The sequence below is a fragment of the Triturus cristatus genome, chromosome 1_2 (assembly GCF_964204655.1).
Source record: "Triturus cristatus chromosome 1_2, aTriCri1.1, whole genome shotgun sequence".
In the NCBI taxonomy this organism is placed as follows: domain Eukaryota; kingdom Metazoa; phylum Chordata; class Amphibia; order Caudata; family Salamandridae; genus Triturus; species Triturus cristatus.
In genome coordinates this window covers 950,047,132-950,065,184 of record NC_140580.1, presented here as the reverse complement: position 1 = coordinate 950,065,184, position 18,053 = coordinate 950,047,132, and the positions used below count along the sequence as shown (strand labels likewise).

Sequence of the window (18,053 nt, the reverse complement as noted above, 5' to 3'; positions counted from 1 at the left end):
TCTCTCCTTCCCTTCACCGCCAAAATCACCGAGAGGTTAATCAATGCCCAGCTGACCACCTTCATCAAAGAGAACGTTACCCTCGACTCCTCCCAGTCGGGTTTCCGCAGCAACCACAGCAACGAGACCGCCTTCCTCGCCACCACCGACGACATCTGCATGCTACTCAACCAGGGCCATACCGCTGCCCTCATCCTCATAGACCTCTCCGCAGCCTTCGACACCATCTCTCACCGCACTCTTGCAGCCAGGCTCCACGACACCGGCGGCATACGAGGCACCGCCTTCGACTGGATCTGCTCCTTGCTCGCCGGCAGATCCCAAAGGATCACACTCTCACCCTTCCTCTCAGAGATCATCTGTGGAGTACCCCAAGGATCATCGCTCAGCCCCACGCTATTCAACATTTTCATGGCCCCCTCGCCGCCATCATCAGACAACATGGGTTCAGTATAGTATCCTATGCCGACGACACCCAGCTCATCCTCTCCCTCACTAAGAACCCTGAAGATACCAGACTCAGCTTCCAGGAAGGAATGAAGGACGTCGCAGCGTTGGTGAGCAGCAGCTGCCTAAAACTCAACTCAGAGAAGGCAGAGGTCCACGTCCTCAGACCCGCCCCATCCGCTTGGGACAACAACACCTGGTGGCCCTCCGCCCTTGGAAACCCACCCAGTCCGACTGACAACGCCCAGAACTTCATATCTTCCTAGACTCCTCCCTCACCATGACCCGCCAGATTAACGCCGTCACCTACACTTGCTTCAAACTCCCTCCGCATCCTCCACAGTACATTTCAAGTAGATCTCCCCTGAAGCCAGAAAAATAGTCACCCACGCACTCATAACCAGCAGACTGGAATACAGCAACGCCCTCTACGCCGGAATCAACAAATCCCTCCTTAAACTCCAGACCATCCAGAACACCATGGACCGACTCATCCTCCGAACCCCAAGGCACGAGCACATGACCCAACACTTGCGAGATCTCCACTGGCTCCCCGTCAAGAAGAGAATATCCTTAACGCAGCTCACCCACACCTACAAATCCCTCCACAACATCGGACCCAAGTACCTCAACAAAAGAGTATCTTTCCACGTACCCAAAAGAAACCTCTGCTCCGCCGACCTCACCCTAGCAGAAACACCATGCAGCCGCAGAATCAGAGCAGGGGGGGGGGGGTTTGGGAAGAGCCTTCTCCCCCATCACGGCAAAGGCCTGGAACGAGCTCCCAGTCAACATCAGATGCTCCTCTACCTTGCACACCTTCAGGAAGGGCCTAAAGACTGACTCTCCAGCTGATCAGGAGCTGCAAGCCCCTCACCCAGTGCTCCCCCCTCCCCCCAGCGCCTTGAGACCCTCACGGGTGAGTAGCGCGCTTCATCAACCCCTGATTGATTGATTGACTGGATCAAAGATTTAAGTAAAATGGTCCACCCAGACATCTACCGATTTAGGATTCTCTGTATTCGGGCCGGCATCATCATTAACAAAAGGGTCATTTACTGTCCTCCAAAATAGATTATCATTTTTGTCAGCCGTCTGTACAAGACTATTCTTGGTTCTACCATACAAATTTTTCTTTCTCTGATGCCTTTTTATATTGCCTTCTACTATTTGCAATGGTGACCTGATCCCTAAAAACGGTTGTTGATGTTGGAATAATTCCCTGCGTGCTTTGGTTCAGAGACTATCAAACCACCCCTTGTGCCTTTTAAAATGGACCCTAACCTCTTCACCCAATTGTTGATTTATAGATTTCGAGATTCAAGTGTGTGCATTTATAACTACGGTAGGTTCAACATTATTCTCTAAACAAGAGTACAAGAGCTTTATATCAGCCCTCAGAAGCTGACCGATGAATTGATCACAGTCAATGCCCGCCCAATTGATCCGTACATATTTTTGTCCTTATACTTAGTTAAAATCAATTGCTTCCTTATTAGTATTCATAGGTGAGGGCAGCATATGTGACAACATAAGAGGATTGTGCTCCCTAACGCAGTTTTTACCTATCACAATATTAGATGGAGTCGCTCTTCCATTTCTAGAAACTAGCATGTGGTCGATATTACTCTGACCCCTGGGTCCAATGAATGCATATTGATTACTAGCTTAACCATTGGAATTTGAAGCCAGAAGGATCAAATCGTATCTCAGTGCTAGATTATTAAGATGAGTGCCATACAAACAGTTAGTAAAATTATCAATTCCATCATTGTGCAAGTCATCAAAACCACACACCTTATCTACTGTTAAAGAACATTTGGGCAGATTAAAATCACCTGCCAATGTTATGAACAGTTCCTGATCTCTTTCTAAAAAGAAAAAATCCTCCAGGACATGTTCCAAATAAATTATACCTTGTACCCTAGACTTATCAAATAAATCATTGTAATAATTTAGGATCATAATGTTTACGTTTACGTTGGTACTTAACAAGATGAATTGATATAATAAAGGTGAGGCCAGATAGATTTCAATGAGGTAGAATGAAGCCACTGTGGCGATCAGTCATCAAGCCCCCTTAGCTCTTCTCCTGCTAGATGCAGTGGTCGCTGTACAAATTGTTGCAAAGCTATCTATTTCCATATCCTTAGCAGACCAGGTCTCTTGAAGGCAAACTATTTCTAACCTGATGGCAAACGTTTCCCAGGCCTTAGGTATTAAATTGTCGACCAAACCCGCTATATTTCATGAAACAAACCCCACGGGTTTAGGTCAGCCCAATTCCAGGTCTGTGGGGGTACAGTGACCAGTTCCTTCCTTGGCAATATCGTAGAATTCATCGTGGGCAGCATATCTTTCTTTTTAGCCTTGCATTTCAAGAGCGCGCAGGATTTTACTGGCAGTCAAAGTCAGTCAATGTCCTCCAAGTGGGGTGAAGAGGAAAAGTGATTGCTCAGTGAGATCTCGGACAGTGATGCCTAACGTGCTGGTTGAGGGATCCGCAAATTTTGAGGCGGCAACAGTCTAGCTGGAGGGGTAGAAGAAGCCCAATGGAACAGCTTGGATGTTACTTTCACAATTTGGGAATTTGAGGTTTACTAGCATTTTTCCCACCATGTGCGAATTTCTGTAGTTAATAATTTTTCAGTCTCCATCATGTGTCTTCCTCGTGTGCCCGATCCAGCTTACTCTTCTGACAATTAATATATGGTTATATAAAGTACTAACTGTAGAGGTCGTGTGTGCATGCCAATTAACCAATTCATTTTTAAGTTCTTGGTCTGATTCAAATTTAGCTGAGGTCAGAGATGGTACACCTACTAGAACTAGTACATAAGATGTGGATTCAGGGGGAAGATCCCCATGCTATCACAGCTAAGTGTACAGAAACATCTACATATCTGGCTACATACCATTTCCTCCTTGCTGTAGGTCTACCAGTTCCTGACAGCTTTTCCCCGGTTTACCATTTCCTCGTCATTCTGAGGGTAAGCCCTTTTTTCTCTGTTTCATTGTCACCATCTCATCATTTGTACATGTACCCGATGACTTTCACCATGATTCTTATTAAAACAAGTGACACTTATTTTTTGATGTGGCTACCTATTCCCAAACCATCTTAATCTCTATCATTACCTTCAGCCCCATAACCCCATAACCCATTACCCTTTACCATTAGGCGCTTATCCTTTTGCCCCATTAGCCCTTGCTCCCTGTGTGTTTTAGGTTTGTGAGAGTTCTGTTTGGATTGGCATCTGCGGCATCAATGTTTCAGAATATTATGTTTGAGCTGTGTAAGAATATAAATAACGTAATGTTTTTCCAGAATGATGTTTTGATTATGGGAAACGCCAAGAATGACCATGATAAGACAGTGAGGGAAGTAATGGATATATTGAAATCCAAAGGAATTGTCACAGAATTTAAAAAGTGTAAATTCGCCTGACAAAATATGACGTACCTGGGGTATGAAGTGTCTGCTGAGGGTTTTAAGACAAAGAAGGAGTTATCAGAAGTGTAGTCACCTGTACCTAGCAGTTAGGAAGAGGTGAGAACCTTCCAGGGGCTTGTAGCATTTTATATGAAGTTCATGAAGAAATTCTCAAGTAAGACATTAGGCAAATCTTCAACAACAACAAAAATACGTTTGAGTGGACGGCAGAGTCAGTAGAAATCTGAAGCAGTAAAACAAGAGATGTGCACAGCAGTGCCTTTACAAGGTTTTAACCCCACATTAACATCCATAGTCACTAACGATGCAAGTTGCAAAGACATAGGTGCAGTGCTTACCCCATTGAACATGTATAGTGAAGAGTGTGTGGTGGCTTTTGCCTCACGTTCACTAGCAACCATTGACGAAAAGTATTCAGTGATCGGGCATGAGGCTTTAGCCTGCGAGTCGGGGTTTGAGCACTATAGGCTGTTTATTTGGAGAAGTCCTGTGGAGCTGAGGAGCGACCATAAGCAGCTTAGTAATATAATGTCCACAAAGTCACTGATTTCTTAAGCAGATTACCACTTCCTGTGTCAAATGCGCCAGAAGATGATATTGAACAGTATAGTGTGGCTAATGAAGGGGAAGGAGTGGGTATTATTTTGCATGAGGAATGGTGTAAAGTTTACAATGAAGATTCCTTCTTAACCGATGTAAAGGCCAGAAATTTAGAAAGCTGGCAGGCAAACAATGAATGAAACGACCCAAAGGGGTACTGGGAATTGAGCCAATAGAGTGGCATGGGATCCGTAGGTTGTAAAAGGAAGAATTAATGAGGTAAAGTATGTATACAAGAAATATTATGATGTCAAGCATGGTTGTCAAACTGTCAATTTGCAAGCGGGAGATATGGGGAGAGTACAAAGAATAGGAGTTTTGAGACGTGGGCAGAATAGATATTCAAGACATCAAAGTGGGAAAAATATTTTGTAACGCTACTTTATTGAGCAACAGAAAGGTATGATATGAGTTCCTTATACTTATGTAACAAGTGGAGTGTTTCAGTTGGTGAGGAAGGAAAGAAACCTTTTGATTGGTTAACTGATGAGGGTAATGTTCTATGCACAGAGAAGAGGTTCATACACCAAATAATGTCGGAAGGGGTGTCTTCTCCTGTGAATGATTATATTTGTGAATAAGGAACTTGTATATCTGAAGGAATAGTTTTGACATTCGTCCTTGTTTTAATTTGTTGTTTTCGTTTTTGAAAAAACGTGTTGTGAAGTTAGTTGAGGATAGGAATGTTATCTATGTAATGGGGTTGGCTGATGTCATGGGCTGCTACGTAATTAGCAGTGCGGTAAGATGGAGATTAGAGCTGATCAGAGGTGGAAGTATCTGCTGCGTGTGTACCAGGATTACATTCATAAAATGCATTCCTGAAGATGGTGTGGAGAGTCTTTTGTACACATTCGTATATGGAAAATGACTCATAGCCAGCAAAAAAGTTCAATTTCCACCCTCCTACTAATGGGCCATCACCTTCGTCTTAGCCTGTACTTCGAGTCTAGGCTTTGATCTTCATTATGGGAACCAATGTTTACCTTTACTAGCTGGGGCCTCAGCAAATCAACAGTAGCCATGACACAAAATCTAAGTGACAGCGCCAAAACATCTTTCGCCCATACATCACATCTATGGATTCTCACTGAGTTAGCTCAACATAACGTTTGTAAACCCAGCAACTACACAGACGAGGGTGAGAGTCATTGAAACCCACTTTGCTGCGCTGCATCCTCTCCATTCAGAAAGTATACTAATGTTTCACTAGCATGGTACTACAATCCTAGAGTGTCGACCCTGACTCACCCGACTCATTTTTAAAGCCCACAACATGACCAAATAATCCATAAATAATCCATGAATGATACATAAGGAAATAATCCATTTAAGTATACCCCAATTGTTCCGCGGCAGCACACAAAGTAGTAAAAAAATAATAGCGAGTGATGCGCACATCTAATATTACTCAGATGGGTGAAAAGCTTTCAATTAGGTTGTTTTTAAATGTATCCTTATTTTATATTTTGTTTTATACAGATCTCCACAGTAGCTTCCGAACAATCACCAACCAATGCGGCCGTGATTCAAAGCCTCTTACCAGCCAACCACACCATCGTGTCAAAGCCCTGTATGCTGCACACCACATTCAACATGCACCTGATGTTCTGCCTGTTGGACGCAGCACTGTGGAGTTAACAAGAGGAGCTTAAGGCCTCTCACCGTCCAGGTCAAGATCAAGGAACGTGGAGCTTCCCTACATGCTTGGCTGGCCTGGGCCATCAATATACCAAGCAATATTTTTTAACTTTCCCCGCGCCTTACCACATATAAGTTGAAAAAGAATAATTGACGGATAAATCTCATCAAGAATATTTTCATAATTTTGAAAAAAAATCTGTAGATTCTTTGGGTTCATAATGGAACATAAAACATCAATTAGAAGTTAGATTAATACCAAAAACGTATAACATATTGATAAAACACTTGTAAGAAATAATGGACAACGGTTTGTTTTATATTAAAAATACACTATCTGAAATAAAAATTACTGCAGGAGTCTTTGTAATGTTCAACTACCGCTGATTTTCCGGATAGTAAATACCCCCTTACAGGGCTGCTGAAAAGAAAGAAAAGTAGATACTAAAGATGTAACTGTGTTACCTGGATCAACAGCTTGGACACGAACTGGGGAATCACAACATATCGTGAAACCGTAACCATCCCGTCCTCGAGGAACTGCAATCTGTTGAAAAATGTAAAACTAATCACTGTTTGAATTCCAGTTTGTAGGCATGTATATTATGCTTCAGGCATTGAATCCATTTTATGAATGATCTCCACAAATCATCATCTCGCGAGACGTCCACCTTCTGAAAAATGTGAGCCCCACTGGTCTTAAACAATGCAAAATGATGGGGAGCCCAAATTAAGAGAGGACTTGACTATCTCCACACTCACCTCCAAGGTGAGAACTTGGAAGTGGCGTAGCTTATAATAAAACATATTTATCATATCTGAGCAAGGCACCAGACTCTAGTACACCACACCATGAGAAATGAAAAGGTACCTACCCTCAAACATCATCCTTGACCTGGTAGCATTCACTGAAGTCATTGAAAGGGTACCAGATCCTTAAAATCAATAACGTCTTTGGTGTGGTGGCAGTATTTTGTAAACCATAGTGATGGTCACACAAGAGCACAAACAGAACAGCCCAAAGTCTTAAGAGCAACATGGATGCATACTGTATGCTGGACACAGTAAGGGCCACATGTTTTGTTGCTTGCAGTAGAGGAGGTTATTCTAAAGAAACTTAGGAATGAGGTTAAATACCCCTTTACGATGTCTAGTGGAAGATGTATCACTTTACCCCCTCCCACAAACACTCAAGTCAGCCCACCCCAATAAAATAGCAATCCATAAAAGATAAAAGTAACAAGCATTGAAAATGCAATAGGCCTCGCCTTTGATTTAAGTTAAAGCCATTTGCTTTGCTAATGGTATTGTATAGCAAAGCAAATGGTTTTAACTTAATGAAAGGCGAGACCTATTGCATTTTTAATGCTTGTTTTTTCTAGGAACCGGGAGATTAAGCGATTTGCCCAGAATCACAGGATGTTGAGCCAATGTAAACCCCCAATGTCAACATACCAGTTTAACTAAACCTGCCGCCGCTGAGAGGGAGGAGGGAGCCGACCCAGTCGAGGGGACCCTGGCCGTGAGCCAGGCAGGGTCACTTTTAATATATGTTCCCGAGAATTTTTCCTACAAGCCCATTCGGGGCTTGAATCCATCCAGGGCCCCTAAGGCAGGAGCCAGGAAGAGTGCACGGCGAAACCCTATGGTTGGACTCGGTACTGTAGAGAGCCACTCGGCCTCTACGACACAATGTATACATGCACACACGCATCCCCCACCTCTCGAGGCGGGCTTGCCTCGAGGGTATAAATATAAGTATTGGAAGACCGCTCGGGGTCTTTCCGGTTTAACTATCACTAGGCTCACCGTCTGTTTGTACAGCGATCCTGTCCATAACACGTGGCCTGTCCTGGGTCACCACATTGGCGACGAGGCCGGAGGTCCCGCTGCGTGCTGCCGGCAAGTACTGCTGCCCCGCGGCGTCATCGGAGCCCACCCGAGACGCTCCATCACTGTCGGCGCCTTCCGCCAGTCACGCTCCTGCTCGGAGAGCTGCCAGCTGTCCCGGCCCTCCACGCCGCCTGCGTGTGTCTCCCGGAGGAGATACGATCCTGGGGCGTGCTGCGTCATCGCTGGGGCAGGCGCGGCCTGGTGAGGCGCTGCCTCGACGCGCTGAACGCGCTCCCTCACCCGGGGCTCTGCCATTTGTCCACGAGGCCCTCGGAGTGCCCCGCCCCCGCTGACATCAGAGAGGAGGCTCCTACTTGCTGCTTGCTGTGCCTCCCCAGGTCTCTCGACGACCGAAGCCTGGCCGCGTGGTGGGTGATCCCAACACCCAACAAACATTGGCGAGTGCAAGAAAAAAAGAAAAAAAAAAGAAATCCTGCCAGCAACAAGCACTGGCTGCTGCAAGAGGATTTTTCCGTTTTCCCTCATCAAGCATTGGCTGCCACAAGACCCTCTTCTGGTCCTGGTGATTCCTGCAGATGCTGAACGTCGCTGCCGCCTGACAGGGGACACAAGGGGACACTGCTGACATATCCAGGGTCTGAGTGAGTACGCCCGCCACGCGCCCTGCGCATCCTCTGCCGTTCACCTACCTGCCAGCTGTTTCGCGTGTGTGACGCCAGGAGTAGTGCACCTGCAGATCGCGATGAGCAACCCGCCAGTTGCCGGAGGAAGCGCCGCGCCGGCTCAGTCAGCTGCGCCGGCTGGAGGGGGAAGACAGGCGATTGACCCGCCCAGTCACCATGCGACGACTAACCCGCTCCCGCCATTCAGCGAGATGGCGGACCCGGCCACTGCTGCACCCCGATGGAGGGCATGGGTCGGTCAGCTGAACAACTACTTCACGGGGACCCGTGAGACGGATGGAACTGTTAAGCGCTCCCTGCTGATTTTTTATGGGGGATCCGAAATCTAGATTCGATACCCTGCCAAACACGGGCCGTGCGGATGACTACGACGCCGCGGTGGCGGCCCTCAACCGGCACTTCGATCCACAGCTAAATCTAAATTTCGAGAAGTTCAAATTCCGTCGATCACTCCAATTAGAAGATGAGTCCATCGACATGTTCCACGCACGCCTGCGGAAACTGGCAGCCACCTGCGAGTTTGCCGACCAACGAGAAGAGATAAGGAGCCAGATCATACTCGGGTGCAAGTCGAAACTGCTCCGGAAACTGATACTGCGCCAGCCGGGCATCACGCTGGATCAGATCCTGGTGCTTGCCCGGTCACACGAACTCTCGGACGTCAGGGCAGAGGAGATGGCTGCGGCCCTACACAAGCCTGCCCCGGTGCAGACCGCCACCAAAGCCCCCCAGATCAAGGAGGAGCGCGTGGATGTCATCCGGAGGAGGCCGACACCCGCGCCTGGGAGAACACGACCGCCGCCCGGAGGGCCATGCGGGAACTGCGGGGAGGAGCACCTCCCCACAGCCACGTGCGGAGCAAAAGGGCGCGAGTGCTCCCGCTGCGGGAGATTGAACCACTACGCAAAGGTCTGCCGCAGTGGCCAGCCACGTCCTACCCCGAGGAGGCCGAGAGGTTTCACGCAAAGAGTCCGACAACTGTCGATTGCGGAGTCTGAGGGAACGGAGAAGGAAGTGCCGCACCAGCATAACCTCGACCTGGAAGAAGAGGACGACGAGATCTACTACGTATCGTTTGTGGGCCAGTCAGGGAGCCGACGAAGGCCGCCTCCCATGTGCTCGGTCAGAATAATGGACACCACTCTTCAGGCGCTCATAGACACGGGAGCGACAGTGAATGTCATGGACTCCCAGCAATTCGAGGCCCTGGAACGCAGACCTCCTTTACTCCCAACCAAAGCTAGAATATATGCGTATGGAGGAGTCAACCCCCTTCCCCTGAGGGGCACTTTTGAGGCAACAGTCGCCAGCGGCTCCCTCACCACCATGGCCCGGTTTCACGTGACAGAAGGGAAAAGGGGCACCCTCCTAAGCTGCCACACGGCCGAAGACTTGGGTCTCGTGTTCTTCACGAACGAAGTGCACGAAGCACACGCGGAGGACATACTAAGAGAGTTTCCTGAACTGTTCAAGGGTCTGGGGAAGCTGAAAGGAAAGCAATTCAGACTTCACATAGACCCCACGGTCAGACCAATAGCACTGCGACACCGACGAGTACCCTACAACCTGAGGCCCCAGGTTGAAGCTGAGCTGGCAAAACTTGAAGCACTGGGCGTCATCGAGAAGGTTACAGGTCCCACGCCCTGGGTATCCCCGTTGGTGGTCACCCCAAAACCGAAACAGCCCGGGGCAATCAGGCTGTGTGTTGACATGCGGCTACCCAACGTAGCGGTCAAGAGAGAACGCCATGTCACGCCGACCATGGACGATATTGTTGCAGACCTTAATGGGGCCAGATGGTTTTCAAAACTAGACCTCAACGCGGGATACCACCAGTTGGAGCTGGAACCGAGCAGCAGGTACATCACGACGTTTGCGACGCATGTGGGCCTGAGAAGGTACAAGCGCCTTAGTTTCGGGGTATCGTCGGCCGCAGAGGTATTTCAGAATGCCATCAAGGAAACCCTGTCTGGCTTAACCGGAGTGATCAACCTGAGTGACGATATCCTCGTGTTCTCATGCACCCTAGAGGATCACCATGCACAGTTGAGAGCCACACTCCAACGGCTCAGGGACCATAGCCTCACACTACACAAAGAGAAATGTGTGTTTTATCAGGAATCCATCGATTTCTTTGGCTACACATTCACACGAGACGGCCTAAAAGTGGACCCTAAGAAAGCAATCGCCCTGCGGTCGGCTAGCATACCCAAATCACCAACCGAGGTGAGGAGCTTCCTCGGGATGGCGACATATTGCAGGAGATTCATCCCAAACCTAGCGGCGTTGTCGGAACCCCTCCGCGTCCTCACGAGAAGCGACCAGCCCTGGCGGTGGACCGCAGAGGCCAATGCAGCGTTTGTGAAGATCAAGGCGGCCCTACAAGACAAGACGGTCATGGCGTACTTCCGCCCAGGGAAGCCGACAGAACTTGTCGTGGATGCCAGTCCGGTGGGCTTCGGAGCGGTGCTGCTCCAGAAGCACGAAAAAGGCACATGGAAGCCGGTCGCATATGCCAGTCGGGCGCTGTCTGATACTGAGACGCGGTATGCTCAGATCGAAAGAGAGGCTCTGGCGATCAAGTGGGCCTGCCAGCACTTTCATCTGTATTTGTTCGGACAGGATTTTACAGTGGTCACGGACCACAAACCGCTGGTCCCGCTATTTGGGGGCACCACACGGCTAACCCCGCCACGGATTGAACGCTGGGCGGTACAACTGCAGCAATACCGACTCACAGTAGTCTTCCGTCCCGGAGCACACAATCCTGCCGACTACTTGTCCCGGCACCCTGAAGACCTTCCCCCTGCGTGCGTCCCTGCAGACGTCCAATACTCTGACGCTTACGTGAAGATGATCGGCAGAGATGCCTGCCCAGAGGCAATGACCCTGGAGGAAGTTGGCCAGGCGACAGACCAGGACGGAACTCTGACCAAAGTCAAAGAAGCCCTGGCGTCCCACAATTGGAAAAGGTTCCTGGAGGGTAATCAGGTGCTCACGGAGGAAGAGAAACACGCCCAGCAGCAAATGTGGCAAGTCCGCCACGAGCTGAGTGTTGGTGAATGCGGCACGGTGCTACAAGGCCATCTGCTGGTCGTCCCCAGCGCACTTCAGGAGAGGTGCTTACGCTTGGCACATGAGGGCCATCAGGGGATGGCGAAGACCAAAGCCCGCCTAAGAAACAAGGTGTGGTTCCCAACCATGGACGCAAAGGTCGAGGAGCTGGTACGGAGGTGCCGAGCATGCACAATCACAGGAGGGGACTCACCGTCTACGCCGGTCATCACGGAGGAACCGTGTCATCGCCCGTGGTGCAATGTGAGCGTAGACTTCGGCAGTTTCCCGGACGGGAGACAGATGCTGGTGATGGTGGACGCGTATACGAAGTTCCCGGTGGTGGAAGTGGTGGAGTCCACGTCGTTCCAACACATCCGGATGGCTCTGGAAAAGACCTTCGCCATGTTGGGGAACCCGGAGGTGATTCGGTCGGACAATGGGCCACCCTTCCAGGGCCAGGAGTTTAGGGACTACATGACACAACGGGCGATCCGGCACAGGCGGATAACCCCTCTGTGGCCGCAGGCGAATGGAGATGTCGAGAGACTGATGCGCACGCTGAACAGAGCCCTTCGCATCACCGTCGAGCAGGGACAGGATGCAGAAGCGGCACTAACCAAGTTCCTTGATGCGTATCGGCACACACCGCACTGCACTACGAAGTGCGCCCGAGCCCATCTCCTGTTTAAAGAAGCCCCGCGGGATGGAATACCGACGGATCCGTCCTGGAGCCCACCGACACGGGATGATGATGCGGTACAGGAGAGGAGAGAGCGAACAAACAACAAAGCCAGTGAACACCGAAGGGCCCGCGAACACCGCATAGTGGTTGGAGACAAGATCATAGTGAAAGATCGACACCCGGGATGGAAGTTCCGGACGCCTTTTGAACCAGAGGTGTGGACGGTGCTATCGGCAAAAGGAACGATGATAACAGCCAGAAGAGGTGATGTGAGGGTGACCAGAAACGCATCGTATTTCAAGAGAGTCGAGGAAGAACTGGCGGTAGAACAATCGAGTGAGGAAGCGGGGGAGGAGCTGGATGGCTTCCCTGAGCGAGCAGACACCCCGGAAAGAGCGTCCCCGAGGCAGTGGAGAGGCACTCCACCAGGAGCCTCCGGTCAAACCCCGACTAACCATCAGGAGAGTCAAACCCGAGGGGAAGAGCCTGATCCCCGGGGCCGGGACGAGAGAGCTGTGTCCAGCAGAGGAGTGGGCTCCAGGTTGCGAAGTAACCCAGCTCCCAGCCAAAGACTTCGAGACTGTGTATGCCCCTCGCCTTGAGGGAGCCTCTTAAATGAATGGCACTGTCTAAAATGTTGGAGGGATGTAGAGAGCCACTCGGCCTCTACGACACAATGTATACATGCACACGCATCCCCCACCCCTCGAGGCGGGCTCGCCTCGAGGGTATAAATAAAAGTATCGGAAGACCGCTCGGGGTCTTTCCGGTTTAACTATCACTAGGCTCACCGTCTGTTTGTATAGCGATCCTGTCCATAACACGTGGCCTGTCCTGGGTCACCACAGGTACCTCCAGCCACGGCGCACCTCGCAAAATGACCAGAGGCTTCAGACTCGCCGGACACAGGTGAACAGAGACGTTGCCTCCATCACCCCAACCCTGAGAGGTGTCACTACAGCCCCCACGAGAGCGAGAACGTGCACTGGACGACCCTACAGCTAACCCCCCTCCCCCCCCCCCCAGACCAGCGAAGGAAACTGCACCGTGGAACCAAGCTGCAGTTCCTCCCTTCATCACTAAAGGGCCGAGCCGGGAATCATCAGTAAGGTGAGTCTGCGTCCCCGTTTTCGATCGAGACGGCGGCTAGCGGCAGACGCCATAGAGCCAAGGATTCCCCTTACCAATCACAGGGCAGGAAGCCTTATTTCACTTTCACCGCAAAACTACCTGCGCAACGCGGTGGGAACCTTCACAAACCCCCCGAGTTCAGCGCGGCGAAGGGAAAGGTGCAAACAGAGAGATACGGCATTTTCCCGCCATTCCTTTGCTGAGACGTTTGTCGCCGCGGTCTCGGCCCCCACATAACTTTTACAAACTCTCCTTGACGGAGCTTCGGTTTGTTCCGGACTTAAAAACGAGCAGCAGGGAAGGGGTCACCTCATCCTCCAGAGGTGCTTTTATTGAACACTAAAAAGTAATCTTGTGTGGGCGCATTTCGGGCTCAGCCATAGAGGGCTTACTTTTGGAGCCAAAATGTACCCATACACAGAAGCAACGCTGAGATGGCTGCGCTGCTTGCATGCGAGGTAAACTGACTAGATGCAAGGTAAACTGCAATGCAATCGGTCTCGCCTTTGGGACCTTAAATGCGTTTAGCTATGCAGCACATTAGCCTGGGTGCACATCTACTGTTCTTTAACATGGAGGGAAAGTAAGCACCAAACTGAGTGACGCCAGGTATGGGAACACATGGAGAGAAAGATTGCCTTTCAGTGGGAAATGGTATCGTCCAAAGCTCTATTTTTAATATAAAATAAGGGCCTTCGGTGGTAATATCACTGATAATACAAGATTTGAAAAAAATATTATTGTCTAGAGCAGGAACTCTGGCTTAAGTCACAGCCTTCATCCCAGAAACACATTTCCAGGCATCTTATTTGTCATTTCTCAAATTTTTTGTATAACTGAGTTAGGCAATGTGATTAAGAACTGCAAAATGTTCGCCGAGCATGTGATGCCTTAAATAGCACGAGACAACAGCAGCTACAGTAAATTATAATCTGGAAGCACACTAGCTTTGCTTTCAAATCTACATAGGAAAAATCATTCGAAAAACAAATGTTTCAAGAACACATAACTTGAAAGACCAATCCAAAATACACAGTTTGAAAGACCAATCCAGGAGCTCTCTAATGAAGGGTTTTTAGTGGCCAGGGAGAGATAGGTGCTCTGCTAGTTTACGCACGTGTGTGTAGTAAAGGTAAAAGTATGGTGCTGCTAGGAGAGGGGATAAGCCCTATAACCCCTCGGTTTGTGTGGGAAAATCGCTCACAGTCACAAATTAAAGCCAAATCCTAGGCACACATAAAAGTATTCAAACAGTATGTAAATTATTACAAGATCTCAAACATAATAGAAACAATGAAACGTCTTCTTATAAGTAGGATGTTGCTTAGTCTATAATTCTTTTTTCATTGAGCCAAAGAAAAAGCGGAAACCAGCAGACACGTGTTTCGTAGCATTTGGAAAATAATTCTGCGACTTCCTCAGAGCTGGGAAGGATACAAAGGGTATGGATGATGCGCGTATAATGGATGACATACATAAAACGTGGTAAACCAGAAATGGTTTCCTGTGACATCATACATATATTGGTGGAAACCCTCATCAACTTGAGATCGTGTGAACAAAACACAAATTTACCATATTTACAGATACGGCTAGTCCATGTGTCTTAATCTAAACAAACAGACCCATAAGGTGACTTTGAGTGCCGACTGAATTTAATTCTTAGTAGTCAAATCTATGCGCACACATTGTAGTAGGTGTGATCAGGTATTTAAGATTTTTTTAAATTAATTGATTTCCTCCTCCCCCTATCCTCCTGCAAACTGGTACTAACATTCCAGCTGATGTCTACATAATGCACTAAAATGTCTAATGTTGTCAGTTAGCCACATTTGAAACATAATCGCAACCTTGGTTGACGTGTGAAGTCATTTGGTTGAAAGGTGGAGACACAAAATTAATTTTTCGCTCGAGATATATGCAAGATGTGCACAAATTCAATCTCAAATGGTGTGTGTGTGTTTTGTGGGGGGAAATAGGCAAGCACAGTCGAGAAACGCCTTTTGCAACTGACTTTCAGTTACTGACACATGGGATCCGACTTCTACAAACCCGTCTCAGCTGGTATTTAAATTAGCAGACATTAAACCGAGAAACGCAAATGTGAGTCGGAACTCGAGATACGCATTTCTTTAGTGCACGAATGCAATCTCTAATGGTGTGTGTGTGTGTGTGTGTGGGGGTGGGGGGGGGGGTGAATAGGCATGCACACCGAGTCGAGAAACGCCTTTTGCAACTGACTTTCAGCTACTGACAAATGGGATCCGACTTCTCCAAACCCGTCTCAGCTGGTATTTAAATTGGCAGACATTAAACCGAGAAACGCAAATGCGAGTCGGAGCTCGAGATACGCACTTCTTTAAAGAGTTCTTTCTTACTAGATCCGTAAAAAAGTTGTATGTGGTATATTTGGTGTTTTGGTCAATAACTGTACCAGTGCGTGTACAAAGTGATAACTCGCGTGTGCAAAGGCAGCCGCTTTTTTATAATTGCATCACGCTTTCACTTTAAGTGAAAGCGTGATGCAAAAATAAACACGTGGCTGCCTTTGCCAAAGCCAAATGATAACAAACAAGCATTTACAATGCAATGGTCTCGGCATTGGTAAAGTTAGAGCTATTGGCATTGCTCATGACAATGCCGTTTCTTTAAATGTTTTAAAAACAAAAACATAAACAAAAATAATGTCATGAGCAATGCCAATAGCTCTAACTTTACCAATGCCGAGACCATTGCATTGTAAATGCTTGTCTTACTACTGTCTCCTCACACCTCGTCCACTCTTCCTGTATTCTCTCTCTCCAGCCTCTCTCCCGACCTTCCCTCAATATCCCCTTACCCAGGGAGCCTTCTCCAAATATCTCCTCTCTAGACACCCTTTAACCAGAATCTCTCTCCCATGCCCCCTACTAATCTAGCCACCCCCGAACCCCTCTGACAGTGCCACCTCTAAGGACTCTCCCAGTGTTTCCACTCTCAGTACCTCCTCCGCTCTCTCTCAACATCTCCTCTTCGAGCCCCCATCGGCCCCCCTCCTGCACTCCATGCACAGTGTCTCTTGTCCCAGCGCTGACGTTAGAAGCACCCCATGTTACCCCTGTTTTCAATGTGTCATTCATGTCTCTCCCACCCACGCCAGTTGTTTTTCTGCTCCGTGCCCCCATAACACTCAATTTTCTCCCTTCCCACTGCCTTCCCCTTTTACAGCCTCGCACCCGCAACCAACCATATCACTTCCGCTTCCGGTCTGTTTTGCAGTGTTCACACTTTGCCACTGCGGGATGAAACGAATCCACCCCTGACCTTCGTATGGCGCTTTATTATGTTGCTGCTCTGTTTATTTGAATCTGGAAAAATCCAGACTTTTCTTCGGTGTCACTCAAAATTGTATCGACCTTTAACCCCTCAAAGGCCTGTGTGTTATAGTGTACATAGCAAACACAAGATCACCGGTGGTTTGTGCCACCCTAATAAGATTTTTAGCAAATCAAATCAAAGTATTTCGCCCTCAAAGACCTGTGTTTGCATTTTCTAGCGCTTGGGAAGTCTGCGAGGCCGGCTGTTTTCTCTCCACTTCACACGGTCGAATAACCATCAGCAATAATCGACCGGTGTCCATGTCTGCTCCTCCAGCTTGAAGTCACCCGTTCAAAGCCATTAAGGAATAGAGACCGATTAAAGGGTGTTGCTGGAGGTGGACGCCGAGAGGAGGCTGGTTTCTGGGTCACACGATCCCAGCTGATCCCAGTGGGGTGGTGTGGGGGTGGAAATGTCCCCAGCCCCCCACCCATCACTGTCACCTGGGCAGACCTGCGCGTGCTTCAATGTACTGATCCCTGGGGCCTTTGCTAAAATAGTGCCCTGGGCGTGGGAAGAGACAAGTGTGGCGCACTTCCTGACGGTAGTGAATGAAACGAGGCAGCAGGGGGCCCATTCTGTGTTCACTGGTCAGTACCTGGAAGAGCAGGGACTCCCCCCTGAGCACAAACATCCCCCCCCATCTCACCTAAATCACCCATGGCTTAGCTGCCTCACCCAGATGGTGGTTCCGTTGATGTGTGCCAGCAGGGGTCAGAGGATGAAGGGATGGGGCTAAAGGGCTGCTAAAAACCTCAGCCACCATAATATAACGCAGAACTACAACAATTTTAAACTGGAACTTCAGATGGAAGCGAACAGACAAGGCTAGAGCAAGAAGGGAAAGGCGCTGGTGTTGGCATAACCTTAATGCACACAGCTACATGTGCCCCTTGGAATATTGGCGCCATGGACACAGCTCGCCCATGCCAGAGGCCCACTCTGCCTGTGCGAGCCCCACTGCAGTGATCCCTGGAGGGCTAATGTCCCGGGGCAGACCTGCGGGCGCTCGAGTGATTTGGGGGGGATGTCCCTTCTCCGACCTCTGCTACCTGGCCAGACCTGTGTGTCCTCCAGTGCAGTGACCTCTGGGGGGCTAATGTCCCGGGCAGACCTGCGCGTGCTCGAGTGCAGTGATCCCTGGGGG

General features: G+C 49.0%; 1 protein-coding gene across 4 annotated transcripts in view; it reads right to left on the bottom strand.

Annotated features, from left to right (window-relative positions):
- RGS3 (regulator of G protein signaling 3) overlaps positions 1-18,053 on the bottom strand; it is an 834,919-nt gene that overhangs the window by 432,009 nt on the left and 384,857 nt on the right. For all 4 annotated transcript variants that reach the window (XM_085609985.1, XM_085609988.1, XM_085609990.1 and 1 more), the window contains one exon: positions 6,608-6,689. In XM_085609985.1, coding sequence (XP_085466111.1) covers positions 6,608-6,689 — 82 coding nt within the window. The remainder of the gene's footprint in view (positions 1-6,607; positions 6,690-18,053) is intronic.